This window comes from Aquarana catesbeiana, linkage group LG04 (assembly GCF_042186555.1).
Source record: "Aquarana catesbeiana isolate 2022-GZ linkage group LG04, ASM4218655v1, whole genome shotgun sequence".
NCBI lineage: Eukaryota > Metazoa > Chordata > Amphibia > Anura > Ranidae > Aquarana > Aquarana catesbeiana.
Genome location: NC_133327.1, coordinates 136,522,320 through 136,543,601, shown reverse-complemented (window position 1 = coordinate 136,543,601; position 21,282 = coordinate 136,522,320). Strand labels below are relative to the sequence as shown.

The 21,282-nt window shown below is 42.4% G+C and overlaps 1 protein-coding gene across 11 annotated transcripts in view; it reads left to right on the top strand.

The window, feature by feature from the left end:
• Positions 1-21,282, top strand: part of KIF1A (kinesin family member 1A) — a 245,328-nt gene that overhangs the window by 213,069 nt on the left and 10,977 nt on the right. For 10 of the 11 annotated variants that reach the window (XM_073625730.1, XM_073625729.1, XM_073625728.1 and 7 more), the window contains 6 exons: positions 1,760-1,972; positions 11,671-11,748; positions 15,983-16,107; positions 16,382-16,519; positions 17,372-17,564; positions 20,951-21,069. In XM_073625730.1, coding sequence (XP_073481831.1) covers positions 1,760-1,972; positions 11,671-11,748; positions 15,983-16,107; positions 16,382-16,519; positions 17,372-17,564; positions 20,951-21,069 — 866 coding nt within the window. The remainder of the gene's footprint in view (positions 1-1,759; positions 1,973-11,670; positions 11,749-15,982; positions 16,108-16,381; positions 16,520-17,371; positions 17,565-20,950; positions 21,070-21,282) is intronic. The other variant, XM_073625727.1, reaches the window with a different exon arrangement.

Genomic DNA, 21,282 nt, shown 5'->3' with positions numbered 1-21,282 from the left:
CCTCTCTTTAACTTCAGCTTTTTCACAGATGGCATCAAGTTACCATCCAAAATTTGCTGAAATTTTATTGAATCCATTTTTCCTTCTACTCGTGAAATGTTCCCTGTGCCACTGGCTGCAATTCAACCCCAAAGCATGATTGATCCACCCCCATGCTTAACAGTTGGACAGAGGTTCTTTTCATTAAATTCTGTGCCCTTTCTTCTCCAAACGTACCTTTGTTCATTCCGGCCAAAAAGTTCTATTTTAACCTCATCGGTCCACAGAACTTTTTTCCAAAATGCCTCAGGCTTGTCTATATGTTAATTTGCAAAGTTCAAACGCTGATTTTTGTGGTGAGGACGTAAAAGAGGTTTTCTTCTGATGACTCTTCCATGGAGACCATATTTGTACAAGTATCTCTTTATAGTGGAATAGTGTACCACAACTCCAGTGTCTGCCAGATCTTTCTGGAGGGATCGTGTAGTCAAACGTGGGTTTTGAATTGCTTTTCTCACAATCCTGCGAGCTGTTCTGTCTGATATTTTTCTTGGTCTTCTAGATCTTGCTTTAACTCCCACTGTTCCTGATGACTGCCATTTCTTAATTACATTCCGAACAGAGGATATTGACTTCTGAAAAAGCTTTGCTATCTTCTTATTGCCTTCTCCAGCTTTGTGAGCGTCAACTATTTTCATTTTCAGTTTTCTAGACAACTGCTTAGAAGAACCCATGGTGCTGATTGTTGGGGCAATGTCAGATGAGTCTGGCCATTTAAAACCTTTGAGATTGACATCACCTATTCTTCCCAGATGATGATTGAGAACGATCCATGACACTGGCAGGTCTCAGCTTTGCAAAGGGGGCAATGCATGCTATAAATTCTGCAGGGTGCCCAAACTTTTGCAGACGCCATTTTTTTGTTTTCTGTAATTTTGAAAGTGTAAATGATGGAAATAAAATCTAACTTTTTTTGACATATTATAAGAATGTCTAATCTGTAATTTGATGCCATTTGGAGATTTTTCCATCTTTCCTTGGCTTCGTTATGCACATTAATACACATTTTTACCTGGGGTGCCCAAACTTTCGATCCCCACTGTATATGCTCCCAAGTAGTGACTGCATGTCATTGCTTAGGGCAGGCTTTATGATGGTGACAACAGCAGAACACTAGCACAACAACTTACAGTCTCCATCAGAAGCACATGTGACAGGGTGATAACACAGGAAGCCAAATAGAAGATCACCCTATAAAATGTTGCCACCCTATAAAAGGAAGTATATGCACAAGAATATTGTTGGCAGAAACACCAGGTAAAAAACTGCCTATGCATCAATGGTCTGATATCCCTTGCCGGTGCTGGCATCTTCTATCGAGCTTCTTCTAGGTGCTGGACTGCAGTCATCTTCATTGGCTGGTGCGGGATGACATCACTCCTGTGCATGCAGAGGAGGGCAGTCATGCTGGCATATAAGTGCTGTGCCAGAATGTAAACTCAGCTATGCTTGAGCAGTTGAGCAGTGTACTTTCCAATGCAGACTGCAAGCAGGTAGGTAGATTTCTTTTATCGCAGAAGAAACATTGCATGTCTCCTCTGCAATAAAGAGTCTGCTTGCTTGCAGTTTTTGTTCTGCTTTAAAGAAAGCTGCAGATTTAAAACATTTGAAAATTACATCAGTTACAATTAATGTCATTTAATGATTAGGTTTATATCTACTGTTTTATTTAAAGAAAAGCCTGTGCTTGTTACAGAGCTCATTATCTATACTTTTCCAGGTTGAGAGGACTCGACATTACTTGCTGCTACGGGAGAAATTGGAATCCATACTTAGGGGAGCCACAGATACGCTTACTCCTTCTCCTAGTGATGAGATGCCACCACTCAGCCCAATGTGCCAGCTGGTGCAGCTGACCGAGGAAGGCTCTCCACAAGTAGAGGAAAACCCTCTGGAGACTGCCAGTGAGAGACAAAAAGAGCTTGCCGCCAAGGTAAGTGGTTTTTTCTATGGTAAAATCCATCTTAGTCAATGCCTATTTATGGGCTGTATTTTAGCTTTTGTCTGAGCTAAACTCTCCTCTAAATCCCCCAAACTTTGATTACCATTTAAATACGAGCATATGTATATGGTTGCTATGAAGTTTATATACATTAACAATCAAATTTGTAGACCTGTGTGCTTACTTGTTACGTAGAGAGCATTTTGGGGTAGTGTGGCTTTTCTTGTTCTGACTGCACCAAAGTTGGTTTTAGACTCTATGGATTGTGGGATGTGTAGGCCTTCTTGTGTTTTGGCCTATAGAGAGAACTTTGCAGACACCATTGGTACCAGCTCATCGGTGAGAAAATAATCATTCTTAAATAATTTTTAATCTGTCCATTCACTAAATCTCCATGCTGAGCCCTTGTCCGTGGTATCTGTGCATCCTAGAAAGACATCATACTCAGCCAAAAAACTGCTGTATTATTTTTTTGGCCTTGGTTGTTATGGCTGTAAAAGCTAACTACACTGTGCCATTGTTCTTTATGCTACTTTTTAAAGTATCACAGCACCAATGTATTGATATAGTGGCTGCATGATGATTACTAATTATTTATTACTATATTGCAAGTTATTCCAGCAGCAACCCAGTTCTTCCAGATAGATACATTTATTGAGTCCCAACACAGAAAAAAATTCACAAGATACTTGCAACAGATGACAAAATCCAACAGAGTAAATAATACAATGAACAGCAGCCTTCAGAGTCGCATTCATCCTAGCATATATTAGCAAGCATAGAGGCACTACAAAAAGCATAATATGCACCTAAGTAGCTTCCATGCATTCAATAATGTGTATTATAATCTAGACCTTTGCTCTCATCTTGAAGAAAAAAAAAATGAATGACTGCCAGCTCAAGTCGTCCCCTGGAATACTAGTCTGACACTGGGGGGGGGGGGGGGGGGTTCTGCTAAGTCAACCCAAAATACTTTTTGATCTTATTGTTAATCAAGGTGAAAAGACTCTACTTGTAATTACTGGTAGACTTGTGCACAACGGAAAATTTAGTTTAGTTTAGTCTTGTTTTCATTCGTAAAAAAACATAATTTAGTTCTGTTATATTCGTTATGTTACGTTAATTCGCTTTTGAATAATTTGTTATTTCTGTAGAGTGTCGATATTCGTTATATCAATTTCATTCGTTTTGCTTGTATATCGATTAGATTCGATATTTATGTATGTATATATATATTGGTGATAACGATTTGTAGTTTGGAAAGTTGTTTTTTTATTGAATCCATTAACACACACAATGACAATATCTCTTCTCCTCTGCTCAAATACAATACAACATCCTTCTCACTCAGTTCTCAGGAATGCACTTCGCCAGTAATCCAACCTCCAGCACAAAATGAATCAGCTGATTGGACTGCAAAATTTAGCCCTGGTTCACCTTGGAGAGATTTCACATGCGAGTTGACATTTCACATGCCAAATTGGCGGCAATTGCCAGCAATGGCACTGTCCAAATCGGTGCGGCGCCGTGCCGATTCCCAAAAGTAGTTTCTGTACTACTTTTGGCGACTTCGGGTGCGATTTCCATAGACATCTGTGCAATAACCCACACAGATGTCTCTAAAATTGCCCCCGAAGTCGGGACTGACATGCGGGAATGAAATCATGTGAGTTCAGCTGAACTTTCATTCCCGCTGTCAGTGTGAACCTGGGCCTGAGTTGACCTTTTGTTTCATTAGACCTTTAACGATGAAACGAATTGTATCAAATTCATTCATTATTTTCACTATAATTTCTTTTGTACTAGTTGAAATTCGTTATTTTTTTCTTCGGACATTCGGATGCATTTCGATTTGTTACAAAACGGATTGAACATGTCTAATTGCAATAACCTCACATTAGTGTTTACCAGGTTAACAAACCACGATTTCCCATGAATACCCCCTCAAGTATAATTAACCTCAATAAATACTTTTTGTACTATTCCTTTCAAGTCTGATCAGGCAAATTTACATTTTACAATCCACTTTAGGTAACTGCTTTGGCCCTTTTGATATGTAAAATGCAACCTGCCTGCCAGCCGCGTTAGGCCATAAATCATAGCCTACAGTACACATTATAAAAAACTGTGTATATGTATACACATAGAATTTTCTATGTAAATCAGCCAACACTACTCCCAAAGGAACTGCTGGAAATTGCCCAGGTTCTTTTCCCAGTAGATTGCCTCACAGTCGGGAACACAATCATAGTCACTCTTTGCCTCAAAAAACAGTCTAGAGATGTTCTTCTTCTTTTTTTTGAGCAACTGGGATAGGTTGGGATACTCCAAAAATGAGAACTATGTACAGGTTGCGGACAGTAAACTATTTTCTGAAAAGCGAAAGCAGAAGTTCTTGCAATAGCAAACTGTGGACTTGGCTTGTAGTAGAAGAAGTTAAAAGCGGGCTTCTTCCTTTACAGCAACTGAAGCAGAGTCTCTTCACAAAGAACTAGATAGACTAAGCTCTTCAGGACACCAGCCAATGTCCCCTTTAGACAAACACACAGCTGACTCTCTAGCACAAGAGGGGTGGCAGCAGCCCAAAAGTCTCTAAGATCTCTCACAGCAGTCTGTACGCACAAATGTCCAGGTAAAGTTGGTCACCCCCTTCCAACATCTATGCAACATCTTTCTCCTGTGATTACAGACCAGATCTTCAGACAACAGCCCTTCACTCAGCTTTCTGTAGCTTCAGCATGCAGACCCTCAGGTTGCCCACCTGAGGCCTCACGAACAGAAAGCACATGGCAGTACTGCCCTGGAGGGCAGAGAGCCTTCCATGCTGTGTTCCTCTTCTAGTAAAGTAATAGACCCAGCAGCTCTGTGTTTTGGAGTACTTATACAGACTCCCAGCAGCCTTCAGGGCCATTATCCCTGGGATTGGTCAGGGCTGTATAAATATTCTTGCTTCTCTTTGCATTGCTTGACACCTATGTTCCAGAGAGTTCTCCAGTTCTCTAGAAAGTAGAGGAAACAGTCAAAACTAGATGCAGCTGAAACACTGAGCAGACCTAACTAATCACATGCAGCTGCACTGATTACGGTAGGCAAACTCAATTTACCTAACAAAAACACTGCTCCAGTGAACACAGTGAGCCAGCCTAAATGTAATCTTGGCACCTATCTAGAAGGGTGCTACATACAGTATGTCATGAGAAAAATACAACTCTAATCTAGTTCACTGGCTGTCATGGTGATCCATTGAACTCAAGTACTTTCAGAGCTGCTGTGCCAGAACAAACAGATACAGATTAAGAGTTTGGTTTCTGTACTGTATACCTGTTAGTGAGTGACTCAGTCAGTATTTAACCACTTGCCGCCCGCCGCACGACTATATACGTCGACAGAGCGGCACGGGCAGGCAAAAGGACGTGTATGTACGTCCTTGCCTGCCCGCGGGTGGGGGGTCCGATCGGACCCCCCCCCCGGTGCCTGCGGCGGTCGGCAAATCTCCCCCGGCGATCGGAGGTGAGGGGGAGGCCATCCATTCGTGGCCCCCCCCTCGCGATCGCTCTCAGCCAATGGGATCATTTCCCTGCCTCTGTATTGTACACAGAGGCAGAGGAAATGATGTCATCTCTCCTCGGCTCGGTATTTTCCGTTCCGGGCCGAGGAGAGAAGACTGCAATGTAAGTGCACCAACACACTACACACAGTAGAACATGCCAGGCACACTAAACACCCCGATCCCCCCCCCCCGATCGCCCCCCCGATCCCCCCCCAATCACCCCCCCCCCTTGTCACAAACTGACACCAAGCAGGTTTTTTTTTTTTTTTTTTTTTTTTTTTTTTTCTGATTACTGTATTGGTGTCAGTTTGTGACAGTTACAGTGTCAGGGCAGTGAGTGTTAGGCCCCCTGTAGGTCTAGGGTACCCCCCTAACCCCCCCTAATAAAGTTTTAACCCCTTGATCACCCCCTGTCACCAGTGTCGCTAAGCGATCATTTTTCTGATCGCTGTATTAGTGTCGCTGGTGATGCTAGTTAGGGACGTAAATATTTAGGTTCGCCGTCAGAGTTTTATAGCGACAGGGACCCCCATATACTATCTAATAAATGTTTTAACCCCTTGATTGCCCCCTAGTTAACCCTTTCACCACTGATCACTGTATAACCGTTACGGGTGACGCTGGTTAGTTTGTTTATTTTTTATAATGTCAGGGCACCCGCCGTTTATTACCGAATAAAGATTTAGCCCCCTGATCGCCCGGCGGTGATATGCGTCGCCCCAGGCAGCGTCAGATAAGCGCCAGTACCGCTAACACCCACGCACGCAGCATACGCCTCCCTTAGTGGTATAGTATCTGTACAGATCAATATCTGATCCGATCAGATCTATACTAGCGTCCCCAGCAGTTTAGGGTTCCCAAAAACACAGTGTTAGCGGGATCAGCCCAGATACCTGCTAGCACCTGCGTTTTGCCCCTCCGCCCAGCTCGGCCCAGCCCACCCAAGTGCAGTATCGATCGATCACTGTCACTTACAAAACACTAAACGCATAACTGCAGCGTTCGCAGAGTCAGGCCTGATCCCTGCGATTGCTAACAGTTTTTTTGGTAGCATTTTGGTGAAATGGCAAGCACCAGCCCCAGGCAGCGTCAGGTTAGTGCCAGTACCGCTAACACCCACGCACGCACCGTACACCTCCCTTAGTGGTATAGTATCTGAACGCATCAATATCTGATCCGATCAGATCTATACTAGCGTCCCCAGCAGTTTAGGGTTCCCAAAAACGCAGTGTTAGCGGGATCAACCCAGATACCTGCTAGCAACTGCGTTTTACCCCTCCGCCCGGCCCAGCCCACCCAAGTGCAGTATCGATCGATCACTGTCACTTACAAAACACTAAACGCATAACTGCAGCGTTCGCAGAGTCAGGCCTGATCCCTGCGATCGCTAACAGTTTTTTTTGTAGCGTTTTGGTGAACTGGCAAGCACCAGCCCCAGGCAGCGTCAGGTTAGTGCCAGTAGCGCTAACACCCACGCACGCACTGTACACCTCCCTTAGTGGTATAGTATCTGAACTGATCAATATCTGATCCGATCAGATCTATACTGGCGTCCCCAGCAGTTTAGGGTTCCCAAAAACGCAGTGTTAGCGGGATCAGCCCAGATACCTGCTAGCACCTGCGTTTTGCCCCTCCGCCCGGCCCAGCCCAGCCCACCCAAGTGCAGTATCGATCGATCACTGTCACTTACAAAACACTAAATGCATAACTGCAGCGTTCGCAGAGTCAGGCCTGATCCCTGCGATCGTTAACAGTTTTTTTGGTAGCGTTTTGGTGAACTGGCAAGCGCCAGCGGCCTAGTACACCCCGGTCGTAGTCAAACCAGCACTGCAGTAACACTTGGTGACGTGGCGAGTCCCATAAGTGCAGTTCAAGCTGGTGAGGTGGCAAGCACAAATAGTGTCCCGCTGCCACCAAGAAGACAAACACAGGCCCGTCATGCCCATAGTGCCCTTCCTGGTGCATTCGCCAATCCTAATTGGGAACCCACCACTTCTGCAGCGCCCGTACTTCCCCCATTCACATCCCCAACCAAATGCAGTCGGCTGCATGAGAGGCATTTTTATGTCCTCCCGAGTACCCCTACCCAACGAACCCCCCCAAAAAAGATGTTGTGTCTGCAGCAAGCGCGGATATAGGCGTGACACCCACTATTATTGTCCCTCCTGTCCTGACAATCCTGGTCTTTGCATTGGTGAATGTTTTGAACGCTACCATTCACTAGCTGAGTATTAGCGTAGGGTACAGCATTGCACAGACTAGGCACACTTTCACAGGGTCTCCCAAGATGCCATCGCATTTTGAGAGACCCGAACCTGGAACCGGTTACAGTTATAAAAGTTACAGTTACAAAAAAAGTGTAAAAAAAAAAAAAAAAAAAAAAACACAAACAAAAATATAAAATAAAAAATAATAGTTGTCGTTTTATTGTTCTCTCTCTCTTTATTCTCTCTCTATTGTTCTGCTCTTTTTTACTGTATTCTATTCTGCAATGTTTTATTGTTATTATGTTTTATCACGTTTGTTTTTCAGGTATGTAATTATTTATACTTTACCGTTTACTGTGCTTTATTGTTAACCATTTTTTTGTCTTCAGGTACAGCATTCACGACTTTGAGTGGTTATACCAGAATGATGCTTGCAGGTTTAGGTATCATCTTGGTATCATTCTTTTCAGCCAGCGGTCGGCTTTCATGTAGAAGCAATCCTAGCGGCTAATTAGCCTCTAGACTGCTTTTACAAGCAGTGGGAGAGAATGCCCCCCCCACCACCGTCTTCCGTGTTTTTCTCTGGCTCTCCTGTCTCAACAGGGAACCTGAGAATGCAGCCGGTGATTCAGCCAGCTGACCATAGAGCTGATCAGAGACCAGAGTGGCTCCAAACATCTCTATGGCCTAAGAAACCGGAAGCTACGAGCATTTTATGACTTAGATTTCGCCGGATGTAAATAGCGCCATTGGGAAATTGGGAAAGCATTTTATCATACCTATCTTGGTGTGGTCAGATGCTTTGAGGGCAGAGGAGAAATCTAGGGTCTAATAGACCCCAATTTTTTCAAAAAAGAGTACCTGTCACTACCTATTGCTATCATAGGGGATATTTACATTCCCTGAGATAACAATAAAAATGATTAAAAAAAAAAAAAAAATGAAAGGAACAGTTTTAAAATAAGATAAAAAAGCAAAAAAATAATAAAGAAAAAAAAAAAAAAAAAAAAAAAGCACCCCTGTCCCCCCTGCTCTCGCGCTAAGGCGAACGCAAGCGTCGGTCTGGCATCAAATGTAAACAGCAATTGCACCATGCATGTGAGGTATCACCGCGACGGTCAGATCGAGGGCAGTAATTTTAGCAGTAGACCTCCTCTGTAAATCTAAAGTGGTAACCTGTAAAGGCTTTTAAAGGCTTTTAAAAATGTATTTATTTTGTTGTCACTGCACGTTTGTGCGCAATTGTAAAGCATGTCATGTTTGGTATCCATGTACTCGGCCTAAGATCATCTTTTTTATTTCATCAAACATTTGGGCAATATAGTGTGTTTTAGTGCATTAAAATGTAAAAAAGTGTGTTTTTTCCCCAAAAAATGCGTTTGAAAAATCGCTGCGCAAATACTGTGTGAAAAAAAAAAATTAAACACCCACCATTTTAATCTGTAGGGCATTTGCTTTAAAAAAATATATAATGTGTGGGGGTTCAAAGTAATTTTCTTGCAAAAAAAAATAATTTTTTCATGTAATCAAAAAGTGTCAGAAAGGGCTTTGTCTTCAAGTGGTTAGAAGAGTGGATGATGTGTGACATAAGCTTCTAAATGTTGTGCATAAAATGCCAGGACAGTTCAAACCCCCCCCAAATGACCCCATTTTGGAAAGTAGACACCCCAAGCTATTTGCTGAGAGGCATGTCGAGTCCATGGAATATTTTATATTGTGACACAAGTTGCGGGAAAGAGACAAATTATTATTTTTTTTTTTTTTTTTTGCACAAAGTTGTCACTAAATGATATATTGCTCAAACATGCAATGGGAATATGTGAAATTACACCCCAAAATACATTCTGTTGCTTCTCCTGAGTACGGGGATACCACATGTGTGAGACTTTTTGGGAGCCTAGCCACGTATGGGACCCCGAAAACCAAGCACCGCCTTCAGGCTTTCTAAGGGCGTAAATTTTTGATTTCACTCTTCACTGCCTATCACAGTCTCGGAGGCCATGGAATGCCCAGGTGGCACAAACCCCCCCCCAAATGACCCCATTTTGGAAAGTAGACACCCCAAGCTATTTGCTGAGAGGTATAGTGAATATTTTGCAGACCTCACTTTTTGTCACAAAGTTTTGAAAATTAAAAAAAGAAAAAAAAAATTTTTTTTTTTGTCTTTCTTCATTTTCAAAAACAAATGAGAGCTGCAAAATACTCACCATGCCTCTCAGCAAATAGCTTGGGGTGTCTACCTTCCAAAATGGGGTCATTTGGGGGGGGTTTGTGCCACCTGGGCATTCCATGGCCTCCGAAACTGTGATAGGCAGTGAAGAGTGAAATCAAAAATGTACACCCTTAGAAATCCTGAAGGCGGTGATTGGTTTTCGGGGTCCCGTACGCGGCTAGGCTCCTAAAAAGTCCCACACATGTGGTATCCCCGTACTCAAGAGAAGCAGCAGAATGTATTTTGGGGTGCAATTCCACATATGCCCATGACCTGTGTGAGCAATATATCATTTAGTGACAACTTTGTGCAAAAAAAAAATAAATAAATAAATAAATTGTCACTTTCCCGCAACTTGTGTCAAAATATAAAATATTCCATGGACTCAACATGCCTCTCAGCAAATAGCTTGGGGTGTCTACTTTCCAAAATGGGGTCATTTGGGGGGGGTTTGTGCCATCTGGGCATTTTATGGCCTTCAAAACTGTGATAGGTAGTGAGGAGTAAAATCAAAAATGTACGCCCTTAGAAATCCTGAAGGCAGTGATTGGTTTTCGGGGCCCCGTATGCGGCTAGGCTCCCAAAAAGTCCCACACATGTGGTATCCCCATACTCAGGAGAAGCAGCTAAATGTATTTTGGGGTGCAATTCCACATATGCCCATGGCCTGTGTGAGCAATATATCATTTAGTGACAACTTTTTGTAATTTTTTTTTTTTTTTTTTCATTATTCAATCACTTGGGACAAAAAAAATGAATATTCAATGGGCTCAACATGCCTCTCAGCAATTTCCTTGGGGTGTCTACTTTCCAAAATGGGGTCATTTGTGGGGGTTTTGTACTGCCCTGTCATTTTAGCACCTCAAGAAATGACATAGGCAGTCATAAATTAAAGACTGTGTAAATTCCAGAAAATGTACCCTAGTTTGTAGGCGCTATAACTTTTGCGCAAACCAATAAATATACACTTATTGACATTTTTTTTACCAAAGACATGTGGCCAAATACATTTTGGCCTAAATGTATGACTAAAATTGAGTTTATTGGATTTTTTTTAGAACAAAAAGTAGAAAATATCATTTTTTTTCAAAATTTTCGGTCTTTTTCCGTGTATAGCGCAAAAAATAAAAACGGCAGAGGTGATCAAATACCATCAAAAGAAAGCTCTATTTGTGGGAAGAAAAGGACGCAAATTTCGTTTGGTTACAGCATTGCATGACCGCGCAATTAGCAGTTAAAGCGACGCAGTGCCAAATTGTAAAAAGTGCTCTGGTCAGGAAGGGGGTAAATCCTTCCGGGGCTGAAGTGGTTAAAGTGATATTAAAGGCAGATTTGTTTTTTGTTTTTTTAAATATGTTATACTTACCTTCTTTGTGCAGTGGTTTTGCACATCCTCCTCTTCTCGGGTCCCCGGCCAGTGCTCCTGCTTGTTATGGGGGCACCCGAGCAGGCTCACTCCTGAGTCGCTATGCTGTGTGACCATTTAGTGCATAGAATGCCTTTACAACCACTTTTAGCCAGATTCAGTAAGGCAACAAGATTTTTGTAAAGGAGATGTCAGCAATAGAGTTTTACAATTTCCCCCCAGGATACAAATATTGTACCTTTTCTAGGTGTTCTCTATTGCCTTTGTGTCAGTAATACTCATTGTCATTGGTTGAATAAGAGGTTTGTAGGATTTTTTACACTGATTCAATTAATGAATTTATTAATTTTACAGTGTCTCCGCCTGCTCACCCACACGTTTAACAGAGAGTACACCTACAGTCATGTGTGTGTGAGCGCCAGTGAGAGCAAGGTAAGTCTCAAATTTCCAATCTGAGTACTAATTGTTCTAGTGCAGGGGTCCTCAAACTTTCTAAACAAAGGGCCAGTTTACTATCCTTCAGACTTTAGGGGAGCCAGACTGTGGCCAGTGGGAGTAGAAAATGCCCCAGCTTCACTGGGGGTAGACAATGTTTCAGGCTGGTGGTCAGTAGGAGTAAAACAATTACATAGCACCTGTGGTCAGTAGGAGGAGGAACAGTCCCCCATCAATGATATCAGTGGGAAGAATAATGTCCAATTGTTTAATATTAATGGGCTGCATTTTACCCCATTGTTGGTGTCAGTGGAAGAAATAGTGCTCCATTATTGGTGTTAGTGGAAGGAAAAGTGCCCCATCATTGATGTCAATAGAAGGAAAGGTATCCCATCATTGGTGTCAGTGGGAGGCATAGTGCCCTGTATCAGTGGAAGGAACAATGCCCCAAGGGCTGTATAAACTCAAGAAAAGAACTGCAGTATGGAGACCACTGTTCTAGAGGGTAGGGGCATTTTAAGCCAGTATGTACATGTACACTATATTGTCAAAAGTATTAGGATGCCTGCCTTTACACGCACATGAACTTTAATGGCATCCCAGTCTCTGTCCGTAGGGTTCGATATTGAGTTGGCCCACCCTATGCAGCTATACCATCTTAAACTCTTCTGGGAAGGCTGTCCACAAGGTTTAGGGATGTGTCTATGGGAATGTTTGACCATTCTTCCAGAAGCACATTTGGGAGGTCAGGCACTGATGTTGGACGAGAAGGCCTGTCTCGCAGTCTCTGGTCTAATTCATCCCAAAGGTGTTCTATTGGGTTGATGTCAGGTCTCTGTGCAGGTCAATCAAGTTCCTCCCCCCCATTCCCGCTCATCCTTGTCTTTATGGACCTTGCTTTGTGGATTGGTCCAAATCACTTGGTGCAGGGGGGATTGTGGTGTGGAGTTGTTTTTCAGGGGTTGCACTTGGACCCTTAGTTCCAGTGAAGGGAACTCTTAAGGCGTCAGCATACCAAGACATTTTGGACAATTTCATGCTCCCAACTTTGTGGGAACAGTTTGGGGATGGCCCCTTCCTGTTCCAACATGACTGCGCACCAGTGCACAAAGGTGAGAGGGCTACCTCTCTAAGATAATCTCTCTCTCAACCTGTTCTAAGATGGCCTGCCAGGTCTCCCCATCGAGTGTCCCAATATCCTTTTCCCATCCTTTCCTACCAGGTAGCAGAAGATTGCCTAGAAATCCATCCAGCAGTAGTTTATAAAGAGAGGAGGTAAGTCCTTTCTTGTCTGTAGCAGAGGATGTAACAGTTCCATATGCGAGGTAGAGATAACTCTTAAATGAGACTGTTTGCCTGCCCTGGACTGAAAGGGCATGTCAAATCTGTAGGTACTAAAAAAAAACGTGGGAAGGAACGCCAAAGTCCTACTGTAGGTCCTGAAAGGATTTTAATTGGTCTCACAAAAATAATTGATGGAGGAACTTATTTCTCCCTGTTGATAACAACCCCCCAGAAAAGGAGCCAAAGGGCATTATACTGGACATAAGGGAGGATAAAGAGCTGTTAGTGTCCCCTAAAAAGAGCAGTGCGTCATCAGCATGGAGGGATATTTTATCCTCCCTCTCACCCCTCCAAAATCCAGATATAGAAGTAAACTGTCGAATGGCTGCTGCAAGTGGCTCAGTCACCAATGCAAATAGGAGATGGAAAAGTGGACACCCCTATCGAGTTCCCCTATAAATACGGAACAAGGCAGAGTTGGATCCATTAACTACCATGGTAGCCTTGAGGGCAGATTACAATAGTTTTATTCATCCTATAAAACGATTCCCAAGGCCAAAGAGTTTCAATACCTCCCATAGGGCCACTCCACACTATCAAATGCTTTGGCCGGGTCAACAGAGAGAACGGCCCTATACCATGTTATCTGATGGTAGCTGTTAAGAAAAAGCCTACGGATATCGATTGCTGTCGAATTGGTGAGTATGAAACCTGACTGATCCAGATACACCAAACGCTGCATAACTTTAAGTCTAGTCGCTAACACCTTTGCCAACAGCTTGATGTCTGAGTTTAATAATGAGATGGGGCGAATGATTCAGGGGTAAAGACTGTCTTTCCCTGCTTTGGGCAAAACAATGATACTAGCTATAATCATGGAGTACAGGAGTTGTTTTATCTCGAAAGCTGCATTCATAACCTCCATTCTTCTCCATACTGGACTTAAAATCTATAAACATATTTCTTTGTGTACCAAAATTCCAGATGGAACCAGCAAAATATATAATTGCTTCTCTCAGACAAGGGAATTTCTCACATCAGTAGAAAGGGAATTTCTCTACATCTGTAGACATACAGGATGCCTATCTGCACATTCCCATCTTCCCTCTACATCAGTGGTCTCCAAGCTGTTACCGGAGAGACAGATGCGGCCCTCTGCTAGCCTTTAACCGGCCCTTGGGGCACTATTCCTCACAATAATATGAGGCACTATTCCTCCCACTGACACCAACAGTGGGACATAATTCCTGCCACTGACACTACTGATAGGGGAACTAATCCTCCCACTAATATCAATGATGGGGCACTATTCCTCCCACTGACACTAACAATGGGGCTCTGCTCCTCCTAGTGATCACAAACCTTGAGGCAATGTTTCATTCTCACTGATGCTGGGCCTGTGACATTTTCTACCCCATTAGCCACAGTCCGGCCCCCCTGTAGTCTTAAGGACAGAAAACTGGCCCCATGTTTGAAAAGTTTGGAGACCCCTGCTCTACATCAATGCTTTCTGTGTTTTGCTATGGGAGACCAACACTCCAATTTGTAACACTACTATTCAGACTCTCCTCTACACCCCAAGAGTTTAAAGTGCTTGTCCTGCTTGTTGGTCTACTGCAAGAACCTTGTATGCCAATGGCCAAAGAATGATACAGTTCCTTTGAACTTTTGGCTAAGTAATAATTAACTTTCCAAAGTCTGCCCTTCAGTCCCCACACCATCTGGGATACCAGAGTCTAATCTTGGACACAGCCTAAGCCAGAATTTTCCTTGCCCTTTATGTTCCCACACATGAAATATCACATCGAATAGGCACCTTTCAGATCACTTCTGTATGAGGGCTTCTGGCATATTGGTAGCCTCCTTCCAGGCAGTTCCCTTTGCCCAGTTTCACACCCAGTCACTTTAACTCAACTTCTTATGTCGTGGGACATGCAGGTCCGCTCTATGGATTATCCTATGCATCAATCCTGCCAGACAAAGCTCTCCCGGCATAGTGGATCTCCAACTCTGCCCTGGAGTCAGGAAAGTCATTCCTTCCCATGCCCTGGAAGGTGGTAACAACAGATGCCAGTCTTACGCCCTAACTGTCCAGGGGACTTGGACCTCAGAGGAGTTGAGACTTCTCATCAACATTCTGGAACTGAGAGCCATCAAATTACCTCTACAACACTGACCCTCCTTCTGCAAGGTCACCCTGTCAGGGTGCAGTCAGGCAATTAATGAATACAAGCCCTATGTCCTCTACTGTACAATTAACATAACTTACCTGTAAAATCCCTAACTTGGAGTACAATACAGGACACAAGCCCCTTCCCTCTGTCTCCTGTGGTCACTTGCTTGCATAAAACCTGGAATCTCACTGAGTGGGTGGGGGTGATATTAATATGCACTATTGGCAGCCCTAGCAAAGTTTTTTGCCATTGTCCAGTGACCTGGACAGCCTGCATATAACCCATGGTTTATGAATATAAGCCCTTTGTCCTATACTGTACTCCAAGATAAGGAATTTACAGGTAAGTCAAAATTCCCTTTTTCCATTTTAAAAACAATGTTAATATTGTTTTATGTTAATATTTGAGTATAAGTCCAAATATAAGGACTAGTGTTTTTAATATTTCAAAAAAACGTGGAGAGTGACAGTGCTTGTACTAGCTGCATATGATAGAGAGAAGGCAAACAGAAGAATTGAGTGAGTCATATGTGCAAGTGCAGTGAGCTTTTACTGACAGCTGTCCCGATAGTCTTGTATAATAGGCACTGGAAGTGTTAAACAGTTTTGAAGGTAAATTTAAGGTTCTACAAGAAACTGTAGAGTGTGCAATAATCTTTGATATGTTATAGTGGGTTAGAGTTTATTACCGCCCTTTGAACATGATTAAAGTTATTTATGTGGAAAATGCGGATAGTGCGTACCTCTTTAGTAACTTGTGAATTTTTATTTCAGCTGTCTGAGATGTCAGTTACACTTCTACGTGACCCCTCTCTTCCTGGAATAGGGATATCATCTCTCACACCATCCAGCACCTGTCCATCCCTGGTAGAAGGCCGATACTGCAGCCCAGAGTCCAGGTCAGTTATGTATGCTTAAACAAGCTATGTGTGACAGATGTTTTTGCTGGTTCTATAACAAGATGTAATGGGATATTTTGCTCACTAATGTACAATATATAATAAAGTTCAACTTGCTCTACACAACCTAAAGTTATTTGGTAATGTTCATTTTAGGAAAGCCGCAGTGTATGTATGTATACTGTCATATGACAATAGCTTGCTTTGCTTATTATTAAGTTTGAAATCTTTACAATAGAGTGTTTTATTGACACTGCCCTTGTGATATTTCTAGTCCCCAGCCACTCTCACTAGCTTTTAGTCCTGAGAGGGATCTTCCAAGTCCTTCCAAAGAGCTGCAAAAGTCTCCCAACACAGGGCTCAAGATACCGACTTGCTTGTTTGTTCCAGATATACAGGAAGTCCGGGTAAGGTAAGTAGAAGTCTAAACTGACTACATTCATCATTTACATCTGGGGTTTTTATGTTGTGTATGTGGCAATTCTTTGAAACTCAGAAATGTCAGTCCTTTATGAAATAGGTTTTACATCATTGACTATGTGTTAGGTATAAAAAGTTCTCCATTCGTTGTGCTGAAATGACTAGAAGTAGAATCCCCTTCTGATTAGATGTTTGAGCACCGCTATAGAACAGCTTGAAGACTTCTTGTAGGCACCCATTATTTCTGGAGTGATCCAGCCGGACCTTGGAAATCAAATGCATTTTTAGTGAGCTTTTTAAAGGCCAGGCTGAGGCTGCTTTATGCTAGATTATAGTTGTACACAAATAACCACACATTCATAAGATACAACTGTGCGTGTCTTTGTGTCTGCCAAACAGACGTTAGATTGTGTAGCATTTGCATTGTTTCCTGGAACGCAATTTCCATCTGAAGCTGTGAGCGGAGTTTTAAGAAGGTTCCATGAAACAGATACAGAAAAATCAAGACATTTAATTTTAATAAAATTTTGGACACCAATGTGTGAATCATTTAGTAATTGGTATACAATAATAACATATGGCATGAAAACTAAAACTCACAAACTGTAAGCATCTTGTTAGCTTGTAAGCTTTCGAGCCTTTACTAAATAAGGATGCTAGTGACAGAGAGTGTCATAGATAGATATTCTTATTAAAATCATTTGAAATATACACCTGCACAACGAAGTAATGGATAAACACGTGATTGTTAATGGACAGTAGGTAGCATATATGAGTGTTATTCATTAGTTTAAAATACAGAATTTTTGGAAAACAAGTAAAATCTTTTCTTTCTTCCTCTCAGCCCCATTGTTTCTAAGAAGGGGTACCTGCATTTTCTGGAGCCTCACACCGGAGGCTGGGTGAAGAGGTATGTGGTGGTCAGACGTCCCTATGTCTACATCTACAATAGTGATCGGGATCAAGTGGAGAGGGCCATTCTTAATCTCTCTCAGGCTCAGGTGGAGTACAGTGAGGATCAACAGGCCATGCTGAAGGTAAAGTCGTGCCACACCTACAACCCAAATTATTGATAGCCTGTTTCTGGACAAACAGTGTAATGTGAGTGTTATGTCCAATGAGGAGGTAGCAATAGGTAGTTGAGTAAGTGACATCCATAGATTGATCAGTTTTGTTTATGGCAAGAGATGCTCAATTACCACTAATAAATAACAACATACAGCCTTTAAGGTGTCATAGATAAGAAAGAGAGGATACCTGTTTGCCTTGACAACCCCATTTTACCCCCTGAAACTCACTCTTCATCCTGAAACCCTTTCCCTATCCTAAAATCTACTGCCCCTCCTTAAACCTACCGTCTCGCCTGAAACTCACTCTCTATATAAACCCTCTCTTCATCCTTAACCTGTCCCAAACCCGCTCTTCATCCTTAACCACTTAAGGACGGCCCACCATCGATATACATTGTTACTTTGACATTAAATACCCTTGTTATGGCAGCAGATAGCTTGATGGTATTTTCTTAAACGGTGGGCGGTCCGCTTTAGGATAAAAGTGGTCTACGTGGCGGATTCGCGGGAAAGGGGCCCCCCTCCCATCACGTCCCGATGATCCAATGCTTTTTCCTGTTGGGCAGGAAGTCACATGAGGGAATGATGGCCCCCACTCGACTCAATGCCATTGGATGACGGAAGCGACGTCAAATGTCACTTCCGCCCAACGGCCTTAAACTGACATTTTCTTTATTGCTTTAAAGTATAAATGTGAGATCTGAGGTCTTTTTGACCCCAGATCTGACATTAAAGAAGTCCTGTCATGCTTTTTTTTATTACAAGGGATGTTTACATTCCTTGTAATAGGAATAAAAGTAATCCAAGATTTTTTTCATAAAAAGACAGTGTAAAAATAAAAAAATAAGAGGTAAAATAAATAAGAAATATATATTTTTTTAAAGCACCCCGTTCCTCCGTGCTCGCGTGCAGAAGCGAAAGCATACGTAAGCGAGCCCACATATGAAAACAGTGTTCAAACCACACATGTGAGGTATCGCCTTGATCGCCAGAGCAAGAGCAATAATCCTAGCACTAGATCTTCTCTGTAACTCAAAACTAGTAACCTGTAGAAATTTTTAAACGTCGCCTAAGGAGATTTTTAAGTGCCAAAGTTTGTCGCCATTCCACGAGTGGGCGCAATTTTGAAGCATGACGTGTTGGGTATCAATTTACTCAGTGCAACATTATCTTTCACAATGTCAAAAAAAATTGGGCTAACTTTACTGTTTCTTATTTTTTAATTCAAAAAAGTGTATTTTTTCCCCAAAAAATACGTTTGCAAGGCCGCTGCGCAAATACTGTGTGACATAAAGTATTGCAACAACCGCCATTTTATTCTCTAGGGTGTCTGAAAAAAATATATATAATGTTTGGGGGTTCTAATTAATTTTCTAGCAAACAAAAATGATTTTAACTTGTAAACACCAAGTGTGAAAATTAGGCCTGGTCCAGTCTGAGCTGGCCAGGAGTAGAGACACCAGCTAAAACAGCTATTAAGGCCCGTACTGATGCTAAGCTGAGGGAGTACCTTGAGCATATTTGGATCTTAAAAGGCAGCTATAATAGTGGGGGTCAATTTTATTCTAGTTGCTTTTTTTATTATTGAAATAACTGTTTTTCAATTTCTATATTCTTTGTGTTATACAGTAATAAACATTTAGTAGGTGACAAAAGGGTTCCCAGAGCACTATGGGTTAGCTTAAGGGAAATCCCAGTATGGCAGCTTGCTTTACAGCTCTGAGAGAAGCTTGGCACTTAGCTGCCTGCAAAGAGATAAGTCAACTGCTGTGACAAACCATCATTGGCCTGTAAACAATGGCTTTCTCTCAGAAGTCAGGACAGCTGTAAAATAATCATGCTACTAATATTATGAATAAGAGACTAGAGCTCCACCTGCTAAACCACCAAGACTTCATAATAATAATATTCAATATTTCATATTTTCCTGACAAAAATAAAGAAAGTTATTTGTTTTCGTTATGGCAAATTACATTTAACCCTTTCATGATTAAGCCTATTTTTGAAATTTGGTGTTTACAAGTTAAAATCCATATTTTTTGCTAGAAAATTACTTAGAGTTCCCAAACATTATATATATTTTTTTAGCAGAGAATCTAGAGAATAAAATGGCGATTGTTGCAATATTTTTTATCACATGGTATTTGTGCAGCAGTGTTTTAAACACAAATTTTTGGAAAAGGGACACTTTCATGAATTTTAAAAAATCCAAACAGTAAAGTTACCCCAATTTTTTTGTATAATGTGAAAGATGATGTTACGCCGAGTAAATAGATACCAAACATGTCACCCTTTATAACTGCACGCACTCGTGGAATGGCGACAAACTATGGTACCTATGAATTTCCATAGGCGACGCTTTAAATTTTTTTTACGGTTACCAGGTTTAAGTTACAGAGGAGGTCTAGGGCTAGAATTATTGCTCTCGCTCTGACGATCACGGCGATACCTCACATGTGTGATTTGAACACCGTTTACATATGCGGGCGCGACTTCCATATGTGTTTTCTTCGCTGCGCGAGCTCACGGGTACAGGGGCACTTTAAAAAAAAATATTTTTTTTTTTATTTATTTTATTTTTTTGTTTTACTTTATATACTTTTATTGCTGTCACAAGGAATGTAAACATCCCTTGTGACAGTAATAGGTGGTGACAGGTACTCTTTATGGAGGGATCGGGGGTCTAAAAGACCCCCGATCCCTCCTTTGCACTTCAAAGTATTCAGATCGCCGAAAACGGCGATTCTGAATACTGTATATTTTTTTAAAACCGGCGCCATTGGCAGCCAAGTAAACGGGAAGTGACGTCATGACGTCGCTTCCGCGTTTACAATGAGAAGGCTGGAACGAAGCCGCCCACAGCTTCGTCCCAGCCCGCCCCCAGCCGCCGAAGGCACACGATTGGACACCAGGCCTCCCGATCGCACGGGAGGCCCGGTAAGAGCGGCGGGAGGCGGCGGGAGGGGGGATGTCCCCTCCCGCTCCTCCGGTATAACAGCCGAGCGGCTTTTAGCCGCATCGGTTGTTATACTCGGGTAGCCGATCTCCCGCTGGAAACAACGGTACTGGGATGATGCCTGCAACTGCAGGCATCATCCCGGTATAACCCCGGAAAGCCGAGTACGCATATCTGCCTACGGTCAGCGGGAAGGGGTTATGGTTATGCACAGTAGCAGTATTTTTCCTATTAATAAGGGAGGTAATGATATCACTTGTGAAACAGTTTAGCACTTGAGGCCACTTGGCTGCCAATCTCATTCACACATGAATAGTAAGGTTTCTGGCCACCATTTTAATGTAAACACATGGCCAATTGCTGTCCTAGTAGTTATGTCTCTTCTTTTTTTTTGCAGACCCCCAACACCTTTGCTGTTTGCACGCAACATCGCGGCATTCTGCTGCAGGCCAGCAATGACAAGGACATGCATGATTGGCTGTATGCCTTTAACCCTCTTCTGGCTGGCTCCATTCGGTGAGGATATGTGATGGACTGCAGAGCCCACTATTATTGGGGAGGGAGAATCATAATATATTGAAATCTGACATAGTGTACATGTGTGTGGTGATTCTGCTAAAACAGTGGCTATACTGTGGACTTGGATCACTCTGAGACAAATGTTACATTTCTTTTTTTAATTGCAACAAACTGCTGCCCCTTCTTCTAAGTACAAAGTTCATAAAATGT